This window comes from Pan paniscus, chromosome 1, assembly GCF_029289425.2.
Source record: "Pan paniscus chromosome 1, NHGRI_mPanPan1-v2.0_pri, whole genome shotgun sequence".
Classification (NCBI taxonomy): domain Eukaryota; kingdom Metazoa; phylum Chordata; class Mammalia; order Primates; family Hominidae; genus Pan; species Pan paniscus.
The window spans coordinates 175,110,858-175,131,945 of record NC_073249.2 but is presented as its reverse complement, the minus strand read 5'-3'; the positions used below and the strand labels follow the sequence as shown (position 1 = coordinate 175,131,945).

At 37.3% G+C, this 21,088-nt stretch overlaps 1 protein-coding gene across 13 annotated transcripts in view; it reads left to right on the top strand.

Moving 5' to 3' along the window:
- Positions 1 to 21,088, top strand: part of OSBPL9 (oxysterol binding protein like 9) — a 275,275-nt gene that overhangs the window by 216,387 nt on the left and 37,800 nt on the right. For 7 of the 13 annotated variants that reach the window (XM_063607656.1, XM_057298908.2, XM_063607654.1 and 4 more), the window contains 4 exons: positions 15,793 to 15,888; positions 16,964 to 17,011; positions 18,624 to 18,653; positions 20,398 to 20,448. In XM_063607656.1, coding sequence (XP_063463726.1) covers positions 15,793 to 15,888; positions 16,964 to 17,011; positions 18,624 to 18,653; positions 20,398 to 20,448 — 225 coding nt within the window. Of the gene's footprint in view, positions 1 to 31; positions 379 to 10,399; positions 10,469 to 15,792; positions 15,889 to 16,963; positions 17,012 to 18,623; positions 18,654 to 20,397; positions 20,449 to 21,088 lie in introns of those variants that run through there. The other 6 variants (XM_034965119.3, XM_034965117.3, XM_055092996.2 and 3 more) reach the window with 4 other exon arrangements.

Here is a 21,088-nt window from a genome sequence, read left to right as displayed (position 1 = left end):
TTGCCAGGAGCCGCCTGGGCCAGCCAATCGGGGCGGCCCCTCCGCCGGGGAGGGGACGGGAAAGGGGTGGGGGGGGTGAAGGGGGTGTCCCGGGGGACGGGCTGAACCTCAGTCAGGACCGCCTGCGCCGCAGTCCGGGGATCCGGTCGAGGGGAGAAGAAAAAGGGGTGCTCGGGAGCAGCCCCCGGCTACCTCCCCTGGAGGCACAGAGGGCGGGGGCCTTGGCGAATGGCTTTCTTGCTGGCCACTTGCGGAGTGAGTAGACCCCGAGGGTCTGGGAGAGGGGCCGGCCCCTACCCCTGAGTCCCCGGGGTCCCGGCCTCCAGGCCGGAGCGCGAATGTCGTGCTCACCCTGCCTCCTTCCCGCCGCCCCCTGGGGTGAGTAGGACGACGTGGCTGCCCGGGCCCCTCTTCCTTGGGAGTTCTCAGTTCCTCAGCCTAGATGGGGTGGAGGCTGAGGTCAGGGCCTCCAGTTCCACCGAGAGGGCATTCGCCCCCAAATGAGACTTTGGAGGAGGTCTCTTTTTTTCTATTCATTTTTGTGGAACTCTATTTTCCTTTTGAAAGCTGTCTCAGAATATGATTTTAAGCAGAAAAGTTAAGCTTTCTCTTATGTGAAAGCTTGATTTTGACCAGTTGCCCATTAATAGAATCTCCAGTTGCAGGCCAAGTGTTTTTTGGTGGTGGTTTATTTTTGGCACTGTGTTCGTGCCTGGCCCTGTATTTTTTGTGTATAAAGTAATTACGGATGCTATTGTTTTTGAGTATGTGTGTCGGGAAGGAGGTGATTTTACGCTTTTTGGGTAGCTTGTGCAAAAATACTGAAAACTTTGGTATAGTTTTATGGGGTTCTTAGCCCAGCCGAGTTATGGAAAGTTGAGTATAATTAATGGACTAGGAAGCATATTTGAGTAATGCACTTTTTGCTGACATTCATACTGTATTATAAGTATTTGTTATGAAAGGTTGAGAGATGTATTGAACAAGAAAACCAGTTTTGCTAATTTGAAGTAATACTTTGTTTTGCTTTTTGATTAAACTGTTTACTTTTAGCTGTATTAAGGAAGTTAAAATCAAGTAATTCCTAGTTTCTCAGTGGAGAAGCTGGAAGCATCTTAGAATAGTAGTTGTAGTTTTAAAAGTTTTTACAGTGAACTTTAAAACTGGAAATTCTCACGTAGTTAATTATGAATAATCTCTCTTGAACACTGCCTGTATTGAACTAAGTAGGTGATGAAACCCTTTAATGAATACTGTTAGCACCTGTCATTTATTTATACTTTAAATATATTGCTTTACTCCCCCCCACCTTTTTTTTTGGTGCAGCCCGACAAGAGACAACCTAAATAAAAATACCGTATTACCTTTTCTAGTTCAGGGAAGGTGTATGATTAAAAGTCAGATTTGGGCCAGTCGTGGTGGCTCAGACTGCAATCCCAACACTTTGGGAGGCTGAGGCGGGAGAATTGTTTGAGTCCAGGAGCTGGAGACCAGCCTGGGCAACAAAGCCAGAACCTTCCCCCCGCCCCTGCCCCAATAAAAATTTAAAAATGAGCTGAGCATGGTGGTGATGTGCACCTGTGGTCCCACCTGCTTGGGAAGCTGAGGCGGAAGCGATCCCTTGAGCCCAGGAGTTTGAGGTTGCGGTGAGCTATGATTGCACCGCTGCACTCTAGCCTGGATGACAGAGAGCAAGACTCTGTCTCAAAGCAAAACAAAACAAAACAAAACAAAAAGGCGGGCGCAGTAGCTCACGCCTGTAATTACAGTGCTGCCTATAATCCCAGCACTTTGGGAGGCCGAGGCGGCCGGATCTCTTGAGGTCAGGGGTTCGAGACCAGACTGGCCAACATGGTGAAACCCCGTCTCTACTAAAAACACAAAAATTAGCCGGGCGTGGTGGCGGGCGCCTGTAGTCCCAGCTACTCGGGAGGCTGAAGCAGGAGAATCGCATAAACCCGGGAGGGGGAGCTTACAGTGAGCCGAGATCGTGCCACTGCACTCCAGCCTGGCGACAGAGCAAGAGTCTGTCTCCAAAAAAAAAAAAAAAAAAAAAAATCTCTTAAAGAAAAAAACAGATTTGTAGTCTGATTTGAGAGCTTAAATGAGAAACAAGAAAGACAACAGACAAGTTTCATCTGTTTCCAAAGTGCCCTGAGTTTGGCTTTGACAGAGATGACGATGAATTTGGAAGTGCCCTTCAGTAAATACGAGGATGCAAAGGCTGTCTACTGGTCACGTTCATTTTGGTATTTCTAAAGTTCTATGATATTTTTAATGTGAAATTTTTCAAATGTTTTTTAATGTGAAAAGATTATTATATTTTGTACGCTCAGCCATCCCCACTTCAATCTCTGTTGATATTAAGATTAGTAGGGAATTTAACTGTAAGTTTGGTTCAGCCAGGAAAGAGCATTATTTTGATAGCACCGTGTTCTGCTGGTTGGAAAGTCAGGCACTCACATGGTTTGCACGCTGTTGATTAAGAAAGGGGACGATGACAAGAAAATCTGATAATCAGGCTTTTGTTCAGAGAAGCAAATTCTAGGATGTCCCCTGGGGTATGTTGAGTTCTATCTGTAGCTAAACTTTATACTGTAGAGTGAAAACAGATATTTATGATGATTCTTATATAGAAAAAAGACTGTGATTACTGTAGTATACTTAGAAAATTATATTTAGGAAGCTTTTCAGTAAAGGTTTAAACAAAGATTGTTAAGCTTGAAAGAATAGTTCTTATACTGACAATGTAATTAAGTCAAGTATTCCTCCTTGAATATTTTAATGAAGTTCTACCACACACAGGCATTTAAAGCTACTTTCCATCTTCCTTATTTTCCATCTCCAGTCACCAGGTCCTGTTATGTTTGCCTTAGTAATATTTTTCAGATTCGTCACTTTTTTCTAGATGATAATGCTTTAATTCAGGCCCTCATGGTCTCTCACCTAGACTTTTGCAAGGCTTTCTGACTAGTCTGTCACTGGACTCCCCTTACCCATCCTTTTTATCCAAAAACAAATTTGGAATGGGTTGCCGCTCTTATAGTTAAGAATGTGTTTTGGCTCCTCCTTGCCAGAGTCCAGCTGCCCAGCATGTCCTGGAGGCCCTTCTTCATATTCTGGTCCTGATTTATCTCTGAGTCCAGACTCAGCTCCAGGTGCTTTACCCATGGCATCCGCTGTGAACTGTTTCTCATTGAGAACATGCCATAGCCTCTCACAGTTATTTGTCTTTTCACAGCCTTTCCTTCTTGCTTGGATTACCCCACTGTATCTCAAGTGGTAAGCCTCCAGTTCTTCCTTAGCATACAGCTCCTGTGTTAACCTTTTCTATGATGCCTTCCTTCAGGCAGGGTGAGTTTGTTACTCTTGTGTGTGCTACTACAGCACTTTGCTCATATCTCCATATCACAGCCTTCACTAAGTTGTATTGTAAATTTTTAAACATATGTGATTCTTGCATTAAACCCTGATTTCCTAGAGATCTGGGGTTCTCACTCATCTTTGTATCCCCGGGGCCTTTGTCCCTAGTTTAGTGCATGGCACATAGTAGGTGTTCAGTAAGTGCTTAAGTGATCAAAATATGTGACGATAATAGCTTAAGTGTGTAAACCTTTGACTCAGTTTTACTGGAGTTAGGTTTTTCCCTGTGAGTTAAAAATGCTTCCTAGGTCACCAAGCTCCCTGGTTGCTACCAGACATGAGAAACGGGGGATTGGAAAAATGTTTAGAAACAGTGCTAAAAATGGTGAGCAGGGCCGGGTGCGGTGGCTCACGCTGTAATCCTAGCACTTTGGGAGGCCCAGGCTGGCAGATCACCTGAGGTCAGGAGTTGGAGAGCAGCCTGGCCAACATGGTAAAACCTCATCTCTAATAAACGTACAAAAATTAGCTGGGCGTGGTGGTGGGCATCTGTAAGCCCAGCCACTTGGGGGGCTGAGGCAGGAGAATTGCTTGAACCTGGGAGGAGGAGGTTGCAGTGAGCCGAGGTCACACCATTGCACCCCAGCCTGGGTGACAGAGCGAGACTCTGTCTCAAAAAAAAAAAAAAAGTGGGCAGACTTCCAGGACTCCCCACCTTCCCCTACCCAATCTATAGGACCTCTAACATGATTCAAATAATACTAATAGTAGTGCGAGTACTAATTGGTTCTGGAGTATTGTTAGTATCATAGGAAAAAGCATGTAGGCTAGCTAGAATGTCAGGGAAACTGCTTTAAAGGTGAAATTTGAACTCATTCCAGATGATTAGGTAATGCTTAATTATATTTGCTATTAATATTATCTCTATTGTCCTTAAAGACATCCTTTGAAGATGATGATAGTACCTGGCCATAATAGACATTAAATAAATATATGTGTCATGAATGAATGGTTTGGTTGCTCTGTATGTGTGTGTATACATGTGCGCACGCAGGAGAGAGAGAACTGTAGTTCCTGCCATATTGGAGTTCATTTATTTCTGGAGACACCTTTAGGAACTTGGCTTCTTTGCTGTATTGACTGAACAACTCGTTTTTTCCAAAATGTGCCACTTCAATTAAGTTATTCTGCTTACTCCGTTGTTTCTTTGCATTCTCTGCATTCCAGAGCATGTTTTAAAATCTGGTTGTGTTAGTCTTTCTCACTCAGTTTCAAGGTTACACTAAATGACAGAGTTTGCTTGTGTTTTGACATATTTTGTCATACCGTGGAGGACTTGGCTGCAGTTGGAACCTGTAAATTCTTACTGTGTTTATTTAAATGAAATTAATTTTTATTAAGGTGAATACACGGGCCCCAGGTTTTCCAATATGGTTAGGAATTTATCCTCCTGGTGAACCTAGTTGTTTACCTGGAAGTATTGGCATCACAGAATCCTAGAGCTGGAGAGAATTTTCAAATTCTAATTCCATTTCTACCTTTTTAAAAATTTTTATTATTGTGGAGAAATCAGTCTCAAAGCAGCTAAACGACTTGCCCATGGCCACATAGCTAGAGAGTAAATGACTAGGGCCAGAGCCTAGATGACTCTTGCTCTTTTATTTTCTCCAGAGAGACTCAGGGTGCTGCCCTGGTAGTCTCCACCCCTTGGTCGCCTTTCCCCCCCAAACCCTAGTACTTATTCCCATTTTTAGCCACTAATTTTGGTTTCCTTGAGATTCAGCATCCAGATCCAAAAAACATACATTCTTCTGTAACAGAATATTGTTCCTCAGTTGGCCTCCTTGCGCTTCTCAGCTCCTCAGTTTGGGAATATGCCTTTTCTGGTTATTCTCCATTTTCTTGCAGATTTGTTCTCTGGCCTTCTCTCTTCCGTGCTCTAGGAGGCTGACTTTTACAGCTTGCAGCATCTGGGATCCTTTATCCCTTGGCTTCTGGTTGGGGTTTAGCAAATGGGAAGCAGTGACAGAAAATCGAAGGGAAAAAAGGCCTTTGGAGTATTTGTTCCTTCTGCTCCTTCCGTGCTTTGAGGCAATTCTGGCAGTGACTGTTTTACAGCCGTCCATGTCCACTGAGTAGCTCCTCCTCTGGCCGGTGGGAACCTTGTTTGTTTCCTTGCCCCTTCAGGCTACTTGCAGCTCTTAATTCCTGAGTACCTCAGCATCTCTTGTTAGTTTTCTTAGCCCTACTCTCACTTCTATGGGTACTGTAGTCACTTGATTAAAGAAAAGTTCAAACATTGTATCTGATTATGCTGTTTCCTGCCAGGGCCCACTAGCCCGGTGGAGTAATGCTTTACCCCTCCCATTTCTGTCCAAATCCTACACTCTAAATTGCATCCTCTGTGAAAGCTTTCTCGTCCTTATAACTTTCTCCTTTGAATTTCTTCGTGCTTTTCTGATAACATTTTACCATGCTTGAATCAATTATTTGTAGACAGATATATATTCCCTCTAATAGAATGAAACTCTTTTAGATCTGTGTCTGCTTCATCTTGGCATCCCCAAAGGATCCGGCACAGGGCCATAGTCATAAGAGATGCTCAGTGAATAAGTAATTATTGTAACACTGAATTCTAAGGCCCAGCATAGTATGTGTAAAAATGTGCTCAGGATAAGATTTAGTGTGAGAGAATGAGTTTTTAGAGAGACAAGAAGATTGTCATTGCCTCATCTTGTTTCTTGTTTTACTACCATTTATTTCAATGTGTTTTTCTCCTAGTCAGTTTCTCTTTCTTCTTAAAAACGTTTAGCCTTGGAAAAATTCAGCAGCCATACATTACAGCAACCAACTAATATAATAAATCCCTTAAAATAACTCTATGAGTTATTTATGATTTTTCCATGAATATTCTGATTTATAATCTGCAAGAACTAGTTCCTTGATTACTTTTTGTGTTTAAATGTTAACAGGTGGGCACATTGCAGAATTCCTTAATTCATTTACAAAATTTTTATTGAGGACTTGCTACAAACCAAACACTAGCCCGGTGGAGATAGTAGAGAATAAAACGAAGTCCTGTCTTCATTGGCTTGTATTTTATATCATCTTGATAGATTCTGACAATTAAACTGAATCAGTAATTTTGTATGCACTTTTTAACAACTTTAGCGAAAACCGAATCTGTTTTCTTCTGGTACTCATTGGCAGCTAAAATCAGATATATGAAGACAGCTTTGGCATATATAATTTCTAAGAGATAAATGTCAGAACAATTGTTGAGTCTATTCAAGTCAGGGTCGTTGTTTTATTTTGTTTGCCTGTGACTGATCATCTGTTAGTCCTGACTAGCTGTCACCTTGAGTGTTAATTTGTCAATTTGTTATATTCTGCTGTAGAGATTCAGTCTTGTTAGATTAATATATCAGGTTTTGTTTTTGAAAACATTTCATAATCAAATTTTCAAGAAGTATTAGGCTATAAGAATTTTGCAGTTATTTCAGAACCTGAACTAACTACTAAAGTACTCAGTTTAAGGATTCACGTATTTAATGTTAATTTTTCCTAGTTATTTGTAGAACACATTTCCAGGAAATTTACTCATTTTTGATGGATCCTTAAAAGTAGACTCCAGATAGGCTTTCCAAAATGCTCTTAATCTGAGGTTGGGGAATGGAAGAATATTTTTCTTTCATCCTGTACTAGTAAACCTCTCAGAGTTTATTTAGATCCTGGAATGATTTACTCCATGACTTTTAAGAAAGATACTGCAAGTAGCCTAACCAACTAAAGTATCTCAGAAGAAAAGTGTTGGCTGATTGCCAGCACTACATAGTCCAACAGTGCTTTTGTTAGGTGGTGTGCTGTCGTAGGTGTTTTCTTCTTTAAGAGATTGCTTTCTTGGATGTTGAGTCATGATCATGTTGTTGGCAGGAAGGATGTGGAAAAAAAAACTTTGCCATTTTGCTTGGTTATATTGGCCACTTTTCATTATTTTATTTATTCCAGTATAGTGATTACGAAGTTTTAAGTGCTTTTTGCTAGTGCGTGCTTTACCTTTCAATGATATTATAAATTTGCTATCCTACTTTTTTGCTTGGAAAGGTGTATCTGAGCAGCTTTAGCATTTGCCAGATTTACTCCTGGAAAACATTTTAGAATTTTATAGATAATTTTAAAAGAATAATGCTTATGACCTTGCATGCTAAAATGGTTATAAAATTTTCTAAAAATGTTCATAACCTGTAGTTTCTGAACATTTTTACCTAAAGCTTTTGAATGTAAATTATAAAATAAATGTATATTTATTTTAAAAAATTAAACAACATGAATGTGTAAAATAAAAACTCAGAGTCACTGTCTCAAATGCCCCCATTCCTCAGTCCCATTCCCTAGGGGTAACTGCAGGTGTTTTGTTTCTTTTGTTTCATGTGTTATATTTCAGGTGTGTGTGTGTGTGTGTGTGTGTGTGTACATTTTTTAAAATGAAACTTCTAGTGCGTAAGTAAAATTACATAAAACTGCAACTTGAATATTATTCATGCGTGTACTTATCTAGCATAAGGTAAGCACTCAGTTAATATTAACTGCATTGAATTCCAGTGTTTTTTTTTTCTGTAGCTTGCTTTCTGCATTCAGAACCTGTAAACTCATTTCATTTTAGGTTTTGTAGTTTTTTAAAAAGGCAGTTTGCTGGATTCTGAATCATCTGAGGCAATTTTATATGCCTTTCATAACATTTGTGTCTTAAAAATCCTAGCTATATCCTATATAGAGAGGGTAACCATATAATTTATTGCCTAAACTGGGATACTTGAGAGTGAAGGAGGCTGCTAATAATAACTTTGCTGAGACAACCAGGCATAAACTGACCATCCAGGCAAACTAAAATATACAGTCATCCTATTTACAGACTTAAGTTTTTTGTTTGTTTTGGTTAGTTTAGTAACTTCTTATATGGGTTTGTTGAATAAATTGAGAGTGTCTGGGAAAGACAAGCTGTCAGTGATTTAAATAGAGGAAAATGGTACGAATTCCAAACCTTTATTGTTTAGTTGTATAAGTAACCAAATCACTTTATGGAGTTAGTATTTGTGTTTTGTTCTATAAGTCAAAGGGTGTATTAGTATCAGATGAGAGGGTATCATGAAGAGTAAGGAATTGTGCTAAGGGTTATGATTGAAGTTCTTGCATTTTAGCTGTACCCGATTCCTGTACCAGATTTTAGCTGTACCAGATTTATTTTTTAGCAGAAACTGAACATTACACATAAACCTTTCTTTGTAAATTTAAAGATAAATGCAATTCTGGTTTTTCAAAGCACTAACATATGTTCAAAAATTAGATTCTTTTATGAAAAAAACTTTCTTTTTATTGTTTGATTCTTTGTTACCAAGGTAATAATTAAGTACAGTTTACCTTTTGTGGTTCAGTCATAATACCCAGTGCTTTCCTGAACATCTCATATTGGAATATTTTTCCTGCTCTGTTTTCCATACTGTGTTTTACCACTTGTTTTGTCTGTTATTCATTTCTTTTTTATTACCATTCTCTATTATCTTCTTGGGAGTTCATCAACTTATAGCTTGTTTTTAAAACAGATGTTAAATACAATTTAACTTATGCTTATAGCCTTTACTTGATTGTAGATCTGTATGAAAATTGCCTGTAGTTATAGTATTATCTAGTTCTTGATTCGTTTTGTTTTTATCCATCCGTACTCATTGAGTGCCTTCTATGCATAAGGGCCTGGAGATATAGTGGTGAATCCTGGTTATCTAAGGCTCCAAATTATGAAGGGGAAGTAGAACACCTACCACTGTGTTACTTTACATGTATTACTCATTTAATCTCTCCAGTAACCTTGAGTAGTTTATTATTATACTCATGGATGAGAAAATGTAGGTGAAAAAAGTAATTTGGCTAGATCACACAGGTAATTCATTAGAAAGTTGCAGATTCAGGATTTAAAACTAGATGAGTCCTTAAAGCTGTGCTCATTTCCACTGTCAAGGGCCTTCAGGCAGTTTTTAGATTACATTTTAGTGCCCTTCTGTCATTAATTCCTTTTAAACATCATTGTGATTTAATAGAAAAGTATAATGGATTTGGTCAAAGGACTAGGTTGATATCCCAATTGAAAAAAAATTCAGCTGGATGATTTGGGTAAGCACTTATAAAACAGGTTTAATATCTGTCTACCTTACTGTATTATAATGCTCAAATGAGAAAGCTTGTAAAGTGTCTAGTAGAGTACCTAATACTCTGAAAAAAATTTAATATACATTGTGCATCCATGATGTTAGAGCTGCTTACTTAGCATTACAGAAAAAGACCTTACTTTTCAGGGCATTCTTGGGGTACCTAGCAGTTGGTAAGGTAACTACAGCTACCATGTTGACAATAAAGAACCTAATTTGAAGCCTTAGATTATCAAGACATTGGTAAATGGAAAATAACTTCTCTAAGGTATAGTGAAAGGAAAGGTTTAATACTAGGCTCAATTTTATGGATATTTTTTAATTGATGATCTTCACTCCAAATGAATTGATAGTTGACTATTCCTTAGGATTAAAAGAGGTGAAAATCTTAACCCCAGAACTTCCCTGTTCTTCTAAGTCCTGTTCTTCCCTTAGCAGAAATGGATAAACCACGGGGACAGTAGGGATTGTAAATGTTTCCAAAGTTTCAGTAATCCAAGGAAATCACAGATTAGTGTGCCTCACATAAAATCATGGTATAATTAATATTTCTGGTCTCTTTAATATAGTTTTTTTCATCGTCAAACCACTTTTGATAGGGAGACAAGATGTCATTTCTCTAAAAACTTAATTTGCTAACTTAAATTTCTAAGAAAGGCCATTATGTTTGGCATAATCTTTTTTTTTTTTTTTTAACTTGCCACTTGCTGCTCATGTACCTACTTTTCCTCTGTGTAGTTACAGATTTTTCTCTTACTATTCCTTTACTTGATTATTGATGTTAGACTCACAGCATGGTAACTTTCTATTCTCTCTTTTCCTTACTTTTATGGAAGATCAGTACCACACTTGCTTTTTTCCAGTCTTCTGGTATCTCTCCAGTTCTTGAATTTTCAAAAATAATTGTAAGTGATTGAATTGTAAGTATGCTCTATACTTCTTTCATTGGATGAAAGCTTATCTGTGATGCATGTCATCTCAAATTGCTAATTGTGAACATAAACTTTCCAATATTCTCATATTTTAATCAAAATTACATTCCTGCTAAGTTTTCATTAGTTTTATTATAGGGTATGTGTTTTACTAATTTAAAAAAAAATGTCTACTTTTGTCCAGATTCATGCCATTTATTTTTCATTAGGAGCCTTGTTGTGTGTTTTTCCTTTGTTAAGTTTTTAAGCTGTTGTTTAATTTACAGTTCTACTACGGATAACTTACCTGTTTTTCTTGTTATTCTGATTTTTTCTATGAGACAAAGAATAACTTACTTCTAATATATTTTCTTTTTCTCTTTTTACACCATATTTTTATTATATATGATTTTGCCCTATAAGAAAGTACTGCATATAGGACACTTAATCCTTTAAGTTTTCACTGTGAAATAAAATTAGATATGAAAACAATTACTCATTTGTGAATTTCTTTTTACAATGTTATTACCCAGCCTTCCTGTTCTACCTTATTCTCGGTTCCTCAGGTCGCCCCTAGGTTTCTTAATTTCCGGATTCTGGACTCAAGAACTTCACCTTTATCTCCACTGTTCATTACTCTTCCTCTGTCAGCAGGAATTACTTTAAAAGCTCCTACTCTGCCTCAGGAATTGACTCTTGTATTGTTTTACTAAGGAAGTGTCTCTCCAAAGCAACTATAATTTATATGTACTTCAGACAGTTTTAAGGACTTCTCTTGCAGTACTCCTTTTAATGGGGGTAAAACATTCAGTTATGTGTATGTGTAAAGTATAAATAGTGTTTAATGTCCCAACTGAAATCATTAAGAATTGATTTTGCTGACATTTGTTAGCTTTTAAGTTCCTTCTGAAAAAAGTAGTGTTATTTAACTTAAGTATAGGTAGTAGGAAGTACCGACATACAGTTTTGAGGCAGTTTGATATTCTTCTACAAGTCTAGTTATATTATTTTAGAAATTCCCCTTAAATTGGCCCAGATGTATATGTTTCTCTTTCTGTCTCTATTAAACTGGATACATAGATTCTGGATGATATAGAAGTATGTGTTATTCTTCTTGACTTTATGTATCTACTTTAGATTTTGCTTCTTTTCTTTCTCTCTTTCCCTCTCTCCTTCCCTCCTTCCCTCCCTCCCTTCCTTCCATCCTTCCTTCTCCCTCTCTCTCCCTTTCTTCTTTCCTTCCTTCCTCCTTTCCTTTCCTTCCCTTTTTTCTTTACTTCCTCTTCCCCTTGCCCTTCCCTTCCCTCTCTCCCCACTCCCTCCCCCCAACCTCTCTTTCTCTCTCTTTCTTTTTTTTTTTTTTTTGAGGGTCTTACCCTGTGCCCAGGCTAGAGTAGCTTTATTAATAAAGTGTTTTTGAAAAACAGAGACTATTTTTTTTTAGCATATTCACCACAGAAGTGGTTTTTCTTTACATAGATTTCTAAATTTTATGGTTAGATTGAAGTTTAATTTCTATTGAGATTCTTCTAATTTAATTTCTTGTTACATCACAGACCATTTTGTCTTTATTTCTCTATAATTGTTGTGTATAATTTAAACTTTAAATGAATTCATATAGGAATCATCTAATTAGAGCTGTGGCTCACATCAGTGTAATAAACCAAAGAGCAGCAACCTCTTTGGTCCTGAGTGCCAATAATGCGACATAATCCCTTCAGTTACTACTGAAGGACCTGGACAAAAGAGAAAGAAAGACAACATGGAGAAAAGGCTTGAGGGAGTAGAGAATAGGAGAAAGAGAACAGAAAGGTAAGAGAAATCTCGGGAGAGGAGGTCGGGGGAAGACCGATGTTGTGGCATCAACAATTTCCAGTCACTGTAGCCAGCGCCATGTGTGTTCATTTAACACTGAGCTGGCCCTGATGGGTGTAGTGATGAGTGAATGGCATAGTTCCTGCCCTTGCGGAGTTTTAATCCTTCAGAGAAGTCACTCAAATATTCAATTATGACAAAATGTGATAAATGTTAGATAGAGCAAGTACAGAATACTAGAATGTGTTTCTACTTGACTCCCAGCTTACTTGTTCTCAAAAGCTACTGTAAGAAGTATGAAGTCACACTGTCTGAAAGAATTTGCCCTATTCTCAGTTCTTTTCAAAGACAGACCGCCCTCAATATGGTAAAGGACTATATTCTTAGTCCTGTTTAAAACTCGGCCGGGCGCATTGGCCCACACCTTGTAATCTCAGCACTTTTGGGGACGCTGAGTTGGGAGGATTGCTTGAGCTCAGGAGTTTTTATTTTATTGCGGAGACAGGGTCTTGCAACATAGCAAGACCCTGTCTCCGCAAAAAAAGTAAAATAAAAAATTATCTGGGCTTGGTGGCACATGCCTATAGTCCCAGCTACTTGGGAGGCTGAGGTGGGAGGATTCCCTGAGCTCAGGAGGTTGAGGCTGCAGTGAGCCCTGATTGTACCACTGCACTCCAGCCTGGGTGACAGAGCAAGACCCTGTCTCAAAAAATAAATAAAAATAAATCTCCATTAAAAAGGATTAATATGAATAAGTGTTGTGGCTTAGTGTTCTAAATGTCGAATGGAAAGAGAAACAGTTAACACTTCAGGAGAATTTTAATGAAATATTCTACATTAGGAAGTAGTGGGTTTCTCATCTCATGAGATACTTAAGAAAAGACTAGATGACTTTCAAAGATGTTATGAAAAGAACTTCTGTGAATGGGAGGTTGAATTAGGTGACTGCTGTAAGTCACAATATAAAGTCATACTTGTGCTTTCTTCTAGAGTATTAGTTTTACTAGATTTGAGAAAACACTTGTTAACTACTTGTTCATGTTATCAATGAATTTTACATGATATTTTATTGGTTGCAGATGGGGCAACTATATACATAAATTTTCCTTTTAAGTACATGAAAAATTTTTGCATTACTATGCAAGGGTGATTGGGCCAGTTCTGGGGCTGTCATTATAAACCTCCTGTTACACATTACCTAAAGAAAAATGGATTGATGAGTAGATCTTTGGCTTGGACCTTGTGAAGTGTGAAGTTTATTCTAGAGTTAAAAGAAGGTTATGGAAGACTATCTAGAGGCAAATGTAAGAAGAGAGTCAAGGTGAGGTTTATATGATTCTACAAACATCAAAAAGTTGTTTCTGAAGAATTGATTTAGGTAAGGTTTAGATAGCAATAATTTAAATCTGTTTCCATTCAGTCACTGAACAATTTTTAATCTAATCGGTAATTTGTTTAAAAAGGATGTTTTAGTTAGATTTTTACAATGTTAATTCTAAATGGATTCAGAAGAGTGAAAATACTTAAAGATCACTTTTCCCCTCTCATTTAGATGCTTTTTTTATTCATTTATGAATATGCCATTAACCTTTTAAAATATTTACTAAAAACAATGTATTTAGCTGATTTTAACTGGGTCTTGATAGTTAATTATTGATAATCATGTTACATTGCTGTGTGAAACAAAATAAAACCAAAAAACAAGCCAAACAGTCCTGATTTTTCTGTGGCACAGTAACATGGAAATAAGTTGCTCATTTCTTTCATAGTACAGTATCTATGAAATATGATGTATTTATCCATTTCTATGTCTTTTGTCACCAAACTGTATATTTTAAATGTCTCTAACAGGAACTTCTTTGGGTTATCTTTAAAAATGAAGAAGTTTAAACACAGTTTTATAAATATATCTGGATTTTGTATACATTGTTTATTAAGATTTTTTTTTTCAACTTTTGTTTTTGTACATGTCATCTCATTGGGAAGGGGCTTTGTAATACTCATTGTCAAACAGTTTCTTGACATGTATGTAAAATAGACATTTATCGCCTTTGAATTTGAAAAAGAAAACAAATTATGAGATAAGTTGATTTTCCCCATGGTCTTAATAGGACTTAGATTTTTAATAAAATTCTATTTTTTCTTTGGTTCCAAATTTTTGAATTTTAGTTTGGGAAGAGCAACAAAAGTACTATAATAGTAGTAATTGATAGTGTCATTAGTTGTTGTCTTTAGTAGAGGTAGTAGCTGCTGTACTAATAATAGGAGGTGGAGGATGCCCGTATTTGGCTGGCAAGAAAACCCAGATTTGGACAGCCACAATATTGTGTTAGTGAATGCACTAGAATTAGAAACCAGATTTGCCAGCCCATTACTGTTTCCATAATACCATACCATCTTAATTTGATGTTTTGAGATAATGGTTGTAAAAGTGCTTTAATGATAAAGTATACAAAGATCAGGTGTTGCTGTAATATAAAATAAACTTTGGCTTCAGTTTACTAAAATGAGAATGTGAAAATAATCAGCATGCTTTGGGCGAAGGCAGGGAGGAGATGACAAGTGAAAGTCAAGTGTGAGATGGGTATGTTGATCAAGTATATTTTACCCATTTAGTGCAGAATTTTGTGGTTGGGTTGGGATTTTTACAGTAGCAGTTCCTAACCCTCAGTCCCCTGCTTAACAGTATGATGACTGGGCATGAAAATGTGGCAGTCAGAGAAGATTAAGAACTCAAAAGTTTCTTTTGGCTAAAGTTAAAACATAAGAATCCCATGCTCTTGGAGCTTAAACTCTTTACGTATGCAAAAAGTAGGACATGCAAATGCTGCACTTTTAGACCGAGAAATAAGTAGGCCTTCTAAATAAATAAACATCTATACCACGTCTAAGTGTAATGTTCATGCCAAGGGTGAAAGTGAGTAGGAAACTTGATTAGGACAGGTGTTGTTACTTTCACTTAGAGAGGGGCCACCTCTTAGAAGAGGAGAAAATTTAGAGGTTCTTTCTTTAGTAGGGGAGGAGGGAGGAAAACTTCAGAGATCATGGGGTGGGTTGAGGAATGGGAGAACTAAACAGTGAGAATATGAAGTTAACATTAAGGGAAGGGAGGAATGAACTGAATGAAAAAGGGGAAAATAGAGGTAACCTAGGTGGGTTTTGTTTATGTTCCTTTGTTAAATTACTGTTGTTCTAGTGGTGACTGGGAGCCAATTACAGGGTTTGGGGGAGATAAGAAAGTGATTCTGGAGAGAAGAGTAAATCCAATTTGAGCAGCAGCATGTGTAACTGCTGAGAAGGGAAGCAGTGCTCCAAGTTAATGAGGAAGATTGATGTACCACTGTTTAAATAGACCTAACTGTTAAATAGACCTATTATTTGTGTCAAAATAGAACTGTATTTTAAAAATTGAAATGTCTTCATGTATGAAGGAAAAAGTATTTTTTGTACTATTAAACATTGCTTGGGTTCTGGTAGATTTATTGCAAATTCTCTTTCTCTAGGGTTTGGATTCAGGATTTGTTCCTAGTGTCCAAGATTTTGATAAGAAACTTACAGAAGCTGATGCTTACCTACAAATCTTGATTGAACAATTAAAGGTATGGCATTAGTTTGTATATTAAATTTATATAAATAGAAAATGTTACTGAGCTTGATTTTTGAGTAAAAACAGTTACTTGATGTTAATTTACAGCCCTCATGTGGTTCTTCAGCAGTTTTTAAAGCAGACTTAAAAGATCTAGCTGACTTATTCAAAGGTCTTTATCTCTAATTATATTGGTAAATAGCATATTTACATAATGCTTTTTTGGTCATTAAGAAAAAGGTAAATATGTAGGCATAATTAGAAAAAAATAAGGCAAGATTTGGTTCATATTCTGTTTAAAATTTCCAGGAAACTGTGTTTTAGTGGCTCAATTTCTTTTTTTGTTTGTTTGTTTTTTGAGACAGAGTCTCACTCTGTCACCCAGGCTGGAGTGCAGTGGCACGATCTCAGCTCACTGCAACCTCCGCCTCCCGGGTTCAAGCAATTGTTCTTCTGCCTCAGCCTCCTAAGTAGCTGGGATTACAGAGGTGCCCGTATTTTTAGTAGAGACGGGGTTTCACCATATTGGCCAGGCTGGTCTCGAACTCCTGACCTTGTGATCCGCCTGTCTCGGCCTCCCAAAATGCTGGGATTACAGGTGTGAGTCACCGTGCCCTGCCTAGTGGCTCAATTTCTAACACTTTTTTAATTTGAGGGAGATGGAATATGGGGAGGTGATTTCTCTACCTCTTTTATCATTACTGAAATGAATTGTCTCCTTCAGTTCCTACTTAAAATTAATTAAAAGCAGAGGTGCTGGGAAAAGGACTGTTGATAAACTTGGAAAACAAAGCAGAAAAAAAACTTCAAGTTTGAATTCATAGTTTAATTTTTTAAAAGTCATCTGTTTTCTTTTGCTTATAATTCTTCCAGAGTGATTGATCTTGACCAGTTAAAATGATTTCATACAATAGAATTTGACTTTGATTGAGTGCTCGAAAAAAAATACATGTTGTCTTGAAAATAACATATAAATCATCCCTGGACAAAATGTGTTTAAGAACAAATGTTTGTTTTTCTGTGTTTAGTGAATGTACATCGTATAGTAAAGTGGCTTGATACTATAACCATTTTTTAAAATCTTGTAGCTTTTTGATGACAAGCTTCAAAACTGCAAAGAAGATGAACAGAGAAAGGTAACTTCCATAACCGTGCTTTTGACGTTAAAAATTTTAAATTCAGCCTTTTGGAGAACACTAAGTATCTTAGTGTGTTTTTACTTACTATAATAATATTATTGACCTAGTATAATATTACTGCCATATGGACCTCAAGGGTACTTTTCTGATAAATTTCTGTTATGGTTTCATAATTAAACAAAAGGATAATATACAGAGTTGTGGAGTTTTTTTGGTTTTGTTTTGTTTTGAGATAGTCTTGCTCTGTTGCCCAGGCTGGAGTGCATTGGCACGATCTCAGCTCACTGCAACCTCCACCCTCTGGGTTAAAATGATTCTCCTGTCTCAGCCTCCCAAGTAGCTGGGATTACAGGCATGTGCCACACCTGGCCAATTTTTGTATTTTTAGTAGAGACAGGGTTTCACCATGTTGGCCAGGCTGGTTTCGAACTCCTGACCTCAGGTGATCCACCCACCTCGACCTCCCAAAGTGCTGGGATTACAGGTGTGAGCCACCACACCCAGCCCAGAGTTTTAATATAATACCTTTTCTGTATCATATTCCTAGGAGTAAGTTATTTCCTTTTCATGTGTCATATGTTGAAGGTAGAAAGTTGGTTACATATGGTCACTTCAGATACCAATAAACCAACCAGCAAGAATGTTCAGAATAAATAAAAAGCCATATATGAAGAAACAAATCAAATACTGCTTTAATTATGGTTCTGCTATTGTCCCCCACTTGCATTTCTGACAGCTACTTTGTAGTTTGCATATTGTCTTTTTTCTAATTAACATTTTTCCTCTCCTTGGCTTTTTTTTTTTTTTTTTTTTTTTTTGCTCTTCTGTTGACTGTATAGCCTTGCGTTTGGCTCTTTTATACCTGTTAATAGTAACTCATGTTATAACTCACCTTTCATTTTTAGTTTTGGGATTTAGTCCCATGTCGTTTTAAAACAACTTAGGAAAGATAAATGTGATTTTAAAATAAGTGAAATTCGTAGAAAAGCCAAAACTTGCTTTCAGGTAAGGAATAAGAATTTTTTGTTGTTGTTTTTTGTTTTGTTTTGAGATGGAGTCTTGCTCTGTCGCCCAGGCTGGAGTGCAGTGGCGTGATCTCGGCTCACTGCAAGCTCTGCCTCCCAGGTTCACGCCATTCTCCTGCCTCAGCCTCCCAAGTAGGTGGGAATACAGGTGCCTGCCACCACGCCCAGCTAATTTTTTGTATTTTTAGTAGAGGTGGGGTTTCACCATGTTAGCCAGGATGGTCTCGATCTCCTGACCTCATGATCCGCCCACCTCGGCCTCCCAAAGTGCTGGGATTACTGGCTCAAGCCACCGTGCCCAGCCAGGAATAAGAATGTTTTATATTATTCTTACAAACCTTAAATTGAATCACGTGAATTTTATTAAAGAGAGCATATAATTGATAAAAGTCTGGAATTTTTATACAAATAATTGATTTAGATAAAAAACAAAATACAACAAAAAGTACTCCCTTCCCAACTTGCTTGTACTCACTTAGAATGAGTACATTTTGGTAAAATTCTTTAAATGACTAGCCAGTAAAAAATAACTGTGCTTCTTTGTGCTTCTGATTATTTCTGTTTAAACTTATTATTTTTCACAGAAAATTGAAACTCTCAAAGAGACAACAAATGTAAGTTATATGTTTGATACATTCTGACTTTGCATTAGAAAATGTTTTAAAAAGTTATTTCTGTTTTAAGCTGCCACTATTGATGACAGCAATTGAGATGTTAGTTTTTATGAATATTATACAGGGGTGCTTAAGCATTGTATCTTTTTAAAAGGAATTTAAAATAATACTAATAGAATAAGCCCCTTAATTGAAATTGACTTCATGTACCATTTACCTGTTTCTGGTCTCGTCTGAAATCTTGATAAAAGGTGTCTTCCACGCACAGTGGATATGTTATTTCATATTTTTTAAAAATTAATTAATTTCTTTGATTCTTAAGGCAGGGTCTTACTATGTTGTCCAGGTCTCAACTCCTGGGCTCAAGCGATCCTCCTGTCTCAGCCTTCAAAAGTAGTGGGATTGGCCGGGCGCGGTGGCTCACACCTGTAATCCCAGCACTATGGGAGGCCGAGGTGGGCGGATCACCTGAGGTTGGGAGTTCCAGACCAGACTGACCAACATGGAGAAACCCCATCTCTACTAAAAATACAAAATTATCTGGACGTGGTGGCTTATGCCTGTAATCCTAGCTACTCTGGAGGCTGAGACAGGAGAATCGCTTGAACTGGGGAGGCAGAAGTTGCAGTGAGTTGAGATCGTACCATTGCACTCCAGCCTGGGCAACAAGAGCGAAACTGTGTCTCAAAAAAAAAAAAAAGTGATGGGATTATAGGCATGAGCCACTGCAGCTGGCTTCTTTCTTATTAAAATATATTATAATTCAAGTTTTCTGATATAGTGGACTTCTGACATTATATAATGGGCTACTTATGAGATGTGTACCTTGCTCAAAATTTTAAAACAGGTAAAATAATAATTTGATTCACCAGTGTTTTGACAGGATCCTTTATTCTCCATACTTCCATCAAAGTCTTTTTATTTTTTTTTAAGAAACAGGGTCTTGCTGTGTCATCCAGGCTGGAGTACAATGGTGCAGTCATAGCTCACTGCAGCTTCGAACTCCTGGGCTCAGACAATCCTCCTGCTTCAGCCATTTGAGTAGCTAGGGCTATTGGCACACGCTACCACACACAGCTAATTTTTATTTTAATTTTTTATAGAGATGGGATTCTGCTATGTTGCCTAGGCTGGTCTCCTAGCCTCAAGCGATCCTCCTTCCTTGGCCTACCAAAGCAGTGGGATTACAGGTGTGAATCACCATACCCAGCCTATCAATGTCTTAGGTAGATTTCTTAGGGTTGCTTGCTGTTGATGTAAGAATTCGTAAGTTAATCAGATTCGTATGTCTTTCTGTTTGAAGTGTTGAAAAACCATTTAGAGCCAGGCACGATGGCATGTGCATGTAGTGCCAGCTACTCGGGAGGCTGAGACAGGGGGATCGCTTGAGCCTCTGAGTTTGAGGCTGCAGTGTGCTATAATTGTGCCTGTGAATAGCCACTGCAATCCAGCGTGATCAGCATAGTGAGACCTTGTCTCTTAAAAAAAAAAAAGAAAAAAAAATAGATATTATTTAGTATAAATTAACAATTTGTGGCATTCATTAAAATTCATAGAACTGCTAATGAATAACTTCATTTGGCATTATCAGCATACTAGAACCCACTAGATCCAAAGAGGATATTTCTTGTGTAGTATAGACTTAAACTCTATACATCTGAACTGATTTTTATATTTTAAGCTTTAACATTATATATCCATTTATTTGAGCCAAGATCCTAAAATCAGTGTTTTGTTTTTATAGAGCATGGTAGAATCAATTAAACACTGCATTGTGTTGCTGCAGATTGCCAAAGTAAGTAAATTTTACTTTCAATTACCTTTGTGTATGGAGTTCAAAAATTATAATGCGTTTTTCTTTAATAGCAAAAAAAACTCAGATCTGAAACATAGTACCTTTCTACATTAAACTGTATTGTGAGCTTATTCTATGGAACAACTGTTGTGTTTGGATATTATCTTAGCTACTGTTTCTGGTAATGTCATTTCTGGTAGCTGGGAAGGAGGGGAGCATGTTTGAATGACTCATCCCTTCCTTCCATTTTATCCATTATCACTGCTTAGAACAGGGACATATTTTACAAAACCTTCCACAAAAAAAGTTTTTCTTAGAAAATAGAGAACTAAGTTCTGACAGTTATTGTCCATAATGAAGAATATAATAGAGATATTTTTTAAAATTTTTACGGATTTTTTTCTGGTAGTGAACTACGTTAGTGGATTTTAATTATTCTTCCTTATTCATGAAACAAAATATATTTTGAATTATTGTGGGTTAAAAATTTCATATATGTTGTCTCTTTTTCTGAAAAATTTTGGTGTATTCAACCTAAATATATATTTTATTGCCTGAGAGTTTCTGAAATAAGAATATTATTGTTTGAGAATAGGAATTTTTAAAACTATTTCTACCTCACTACACCCCTTTATTTCCA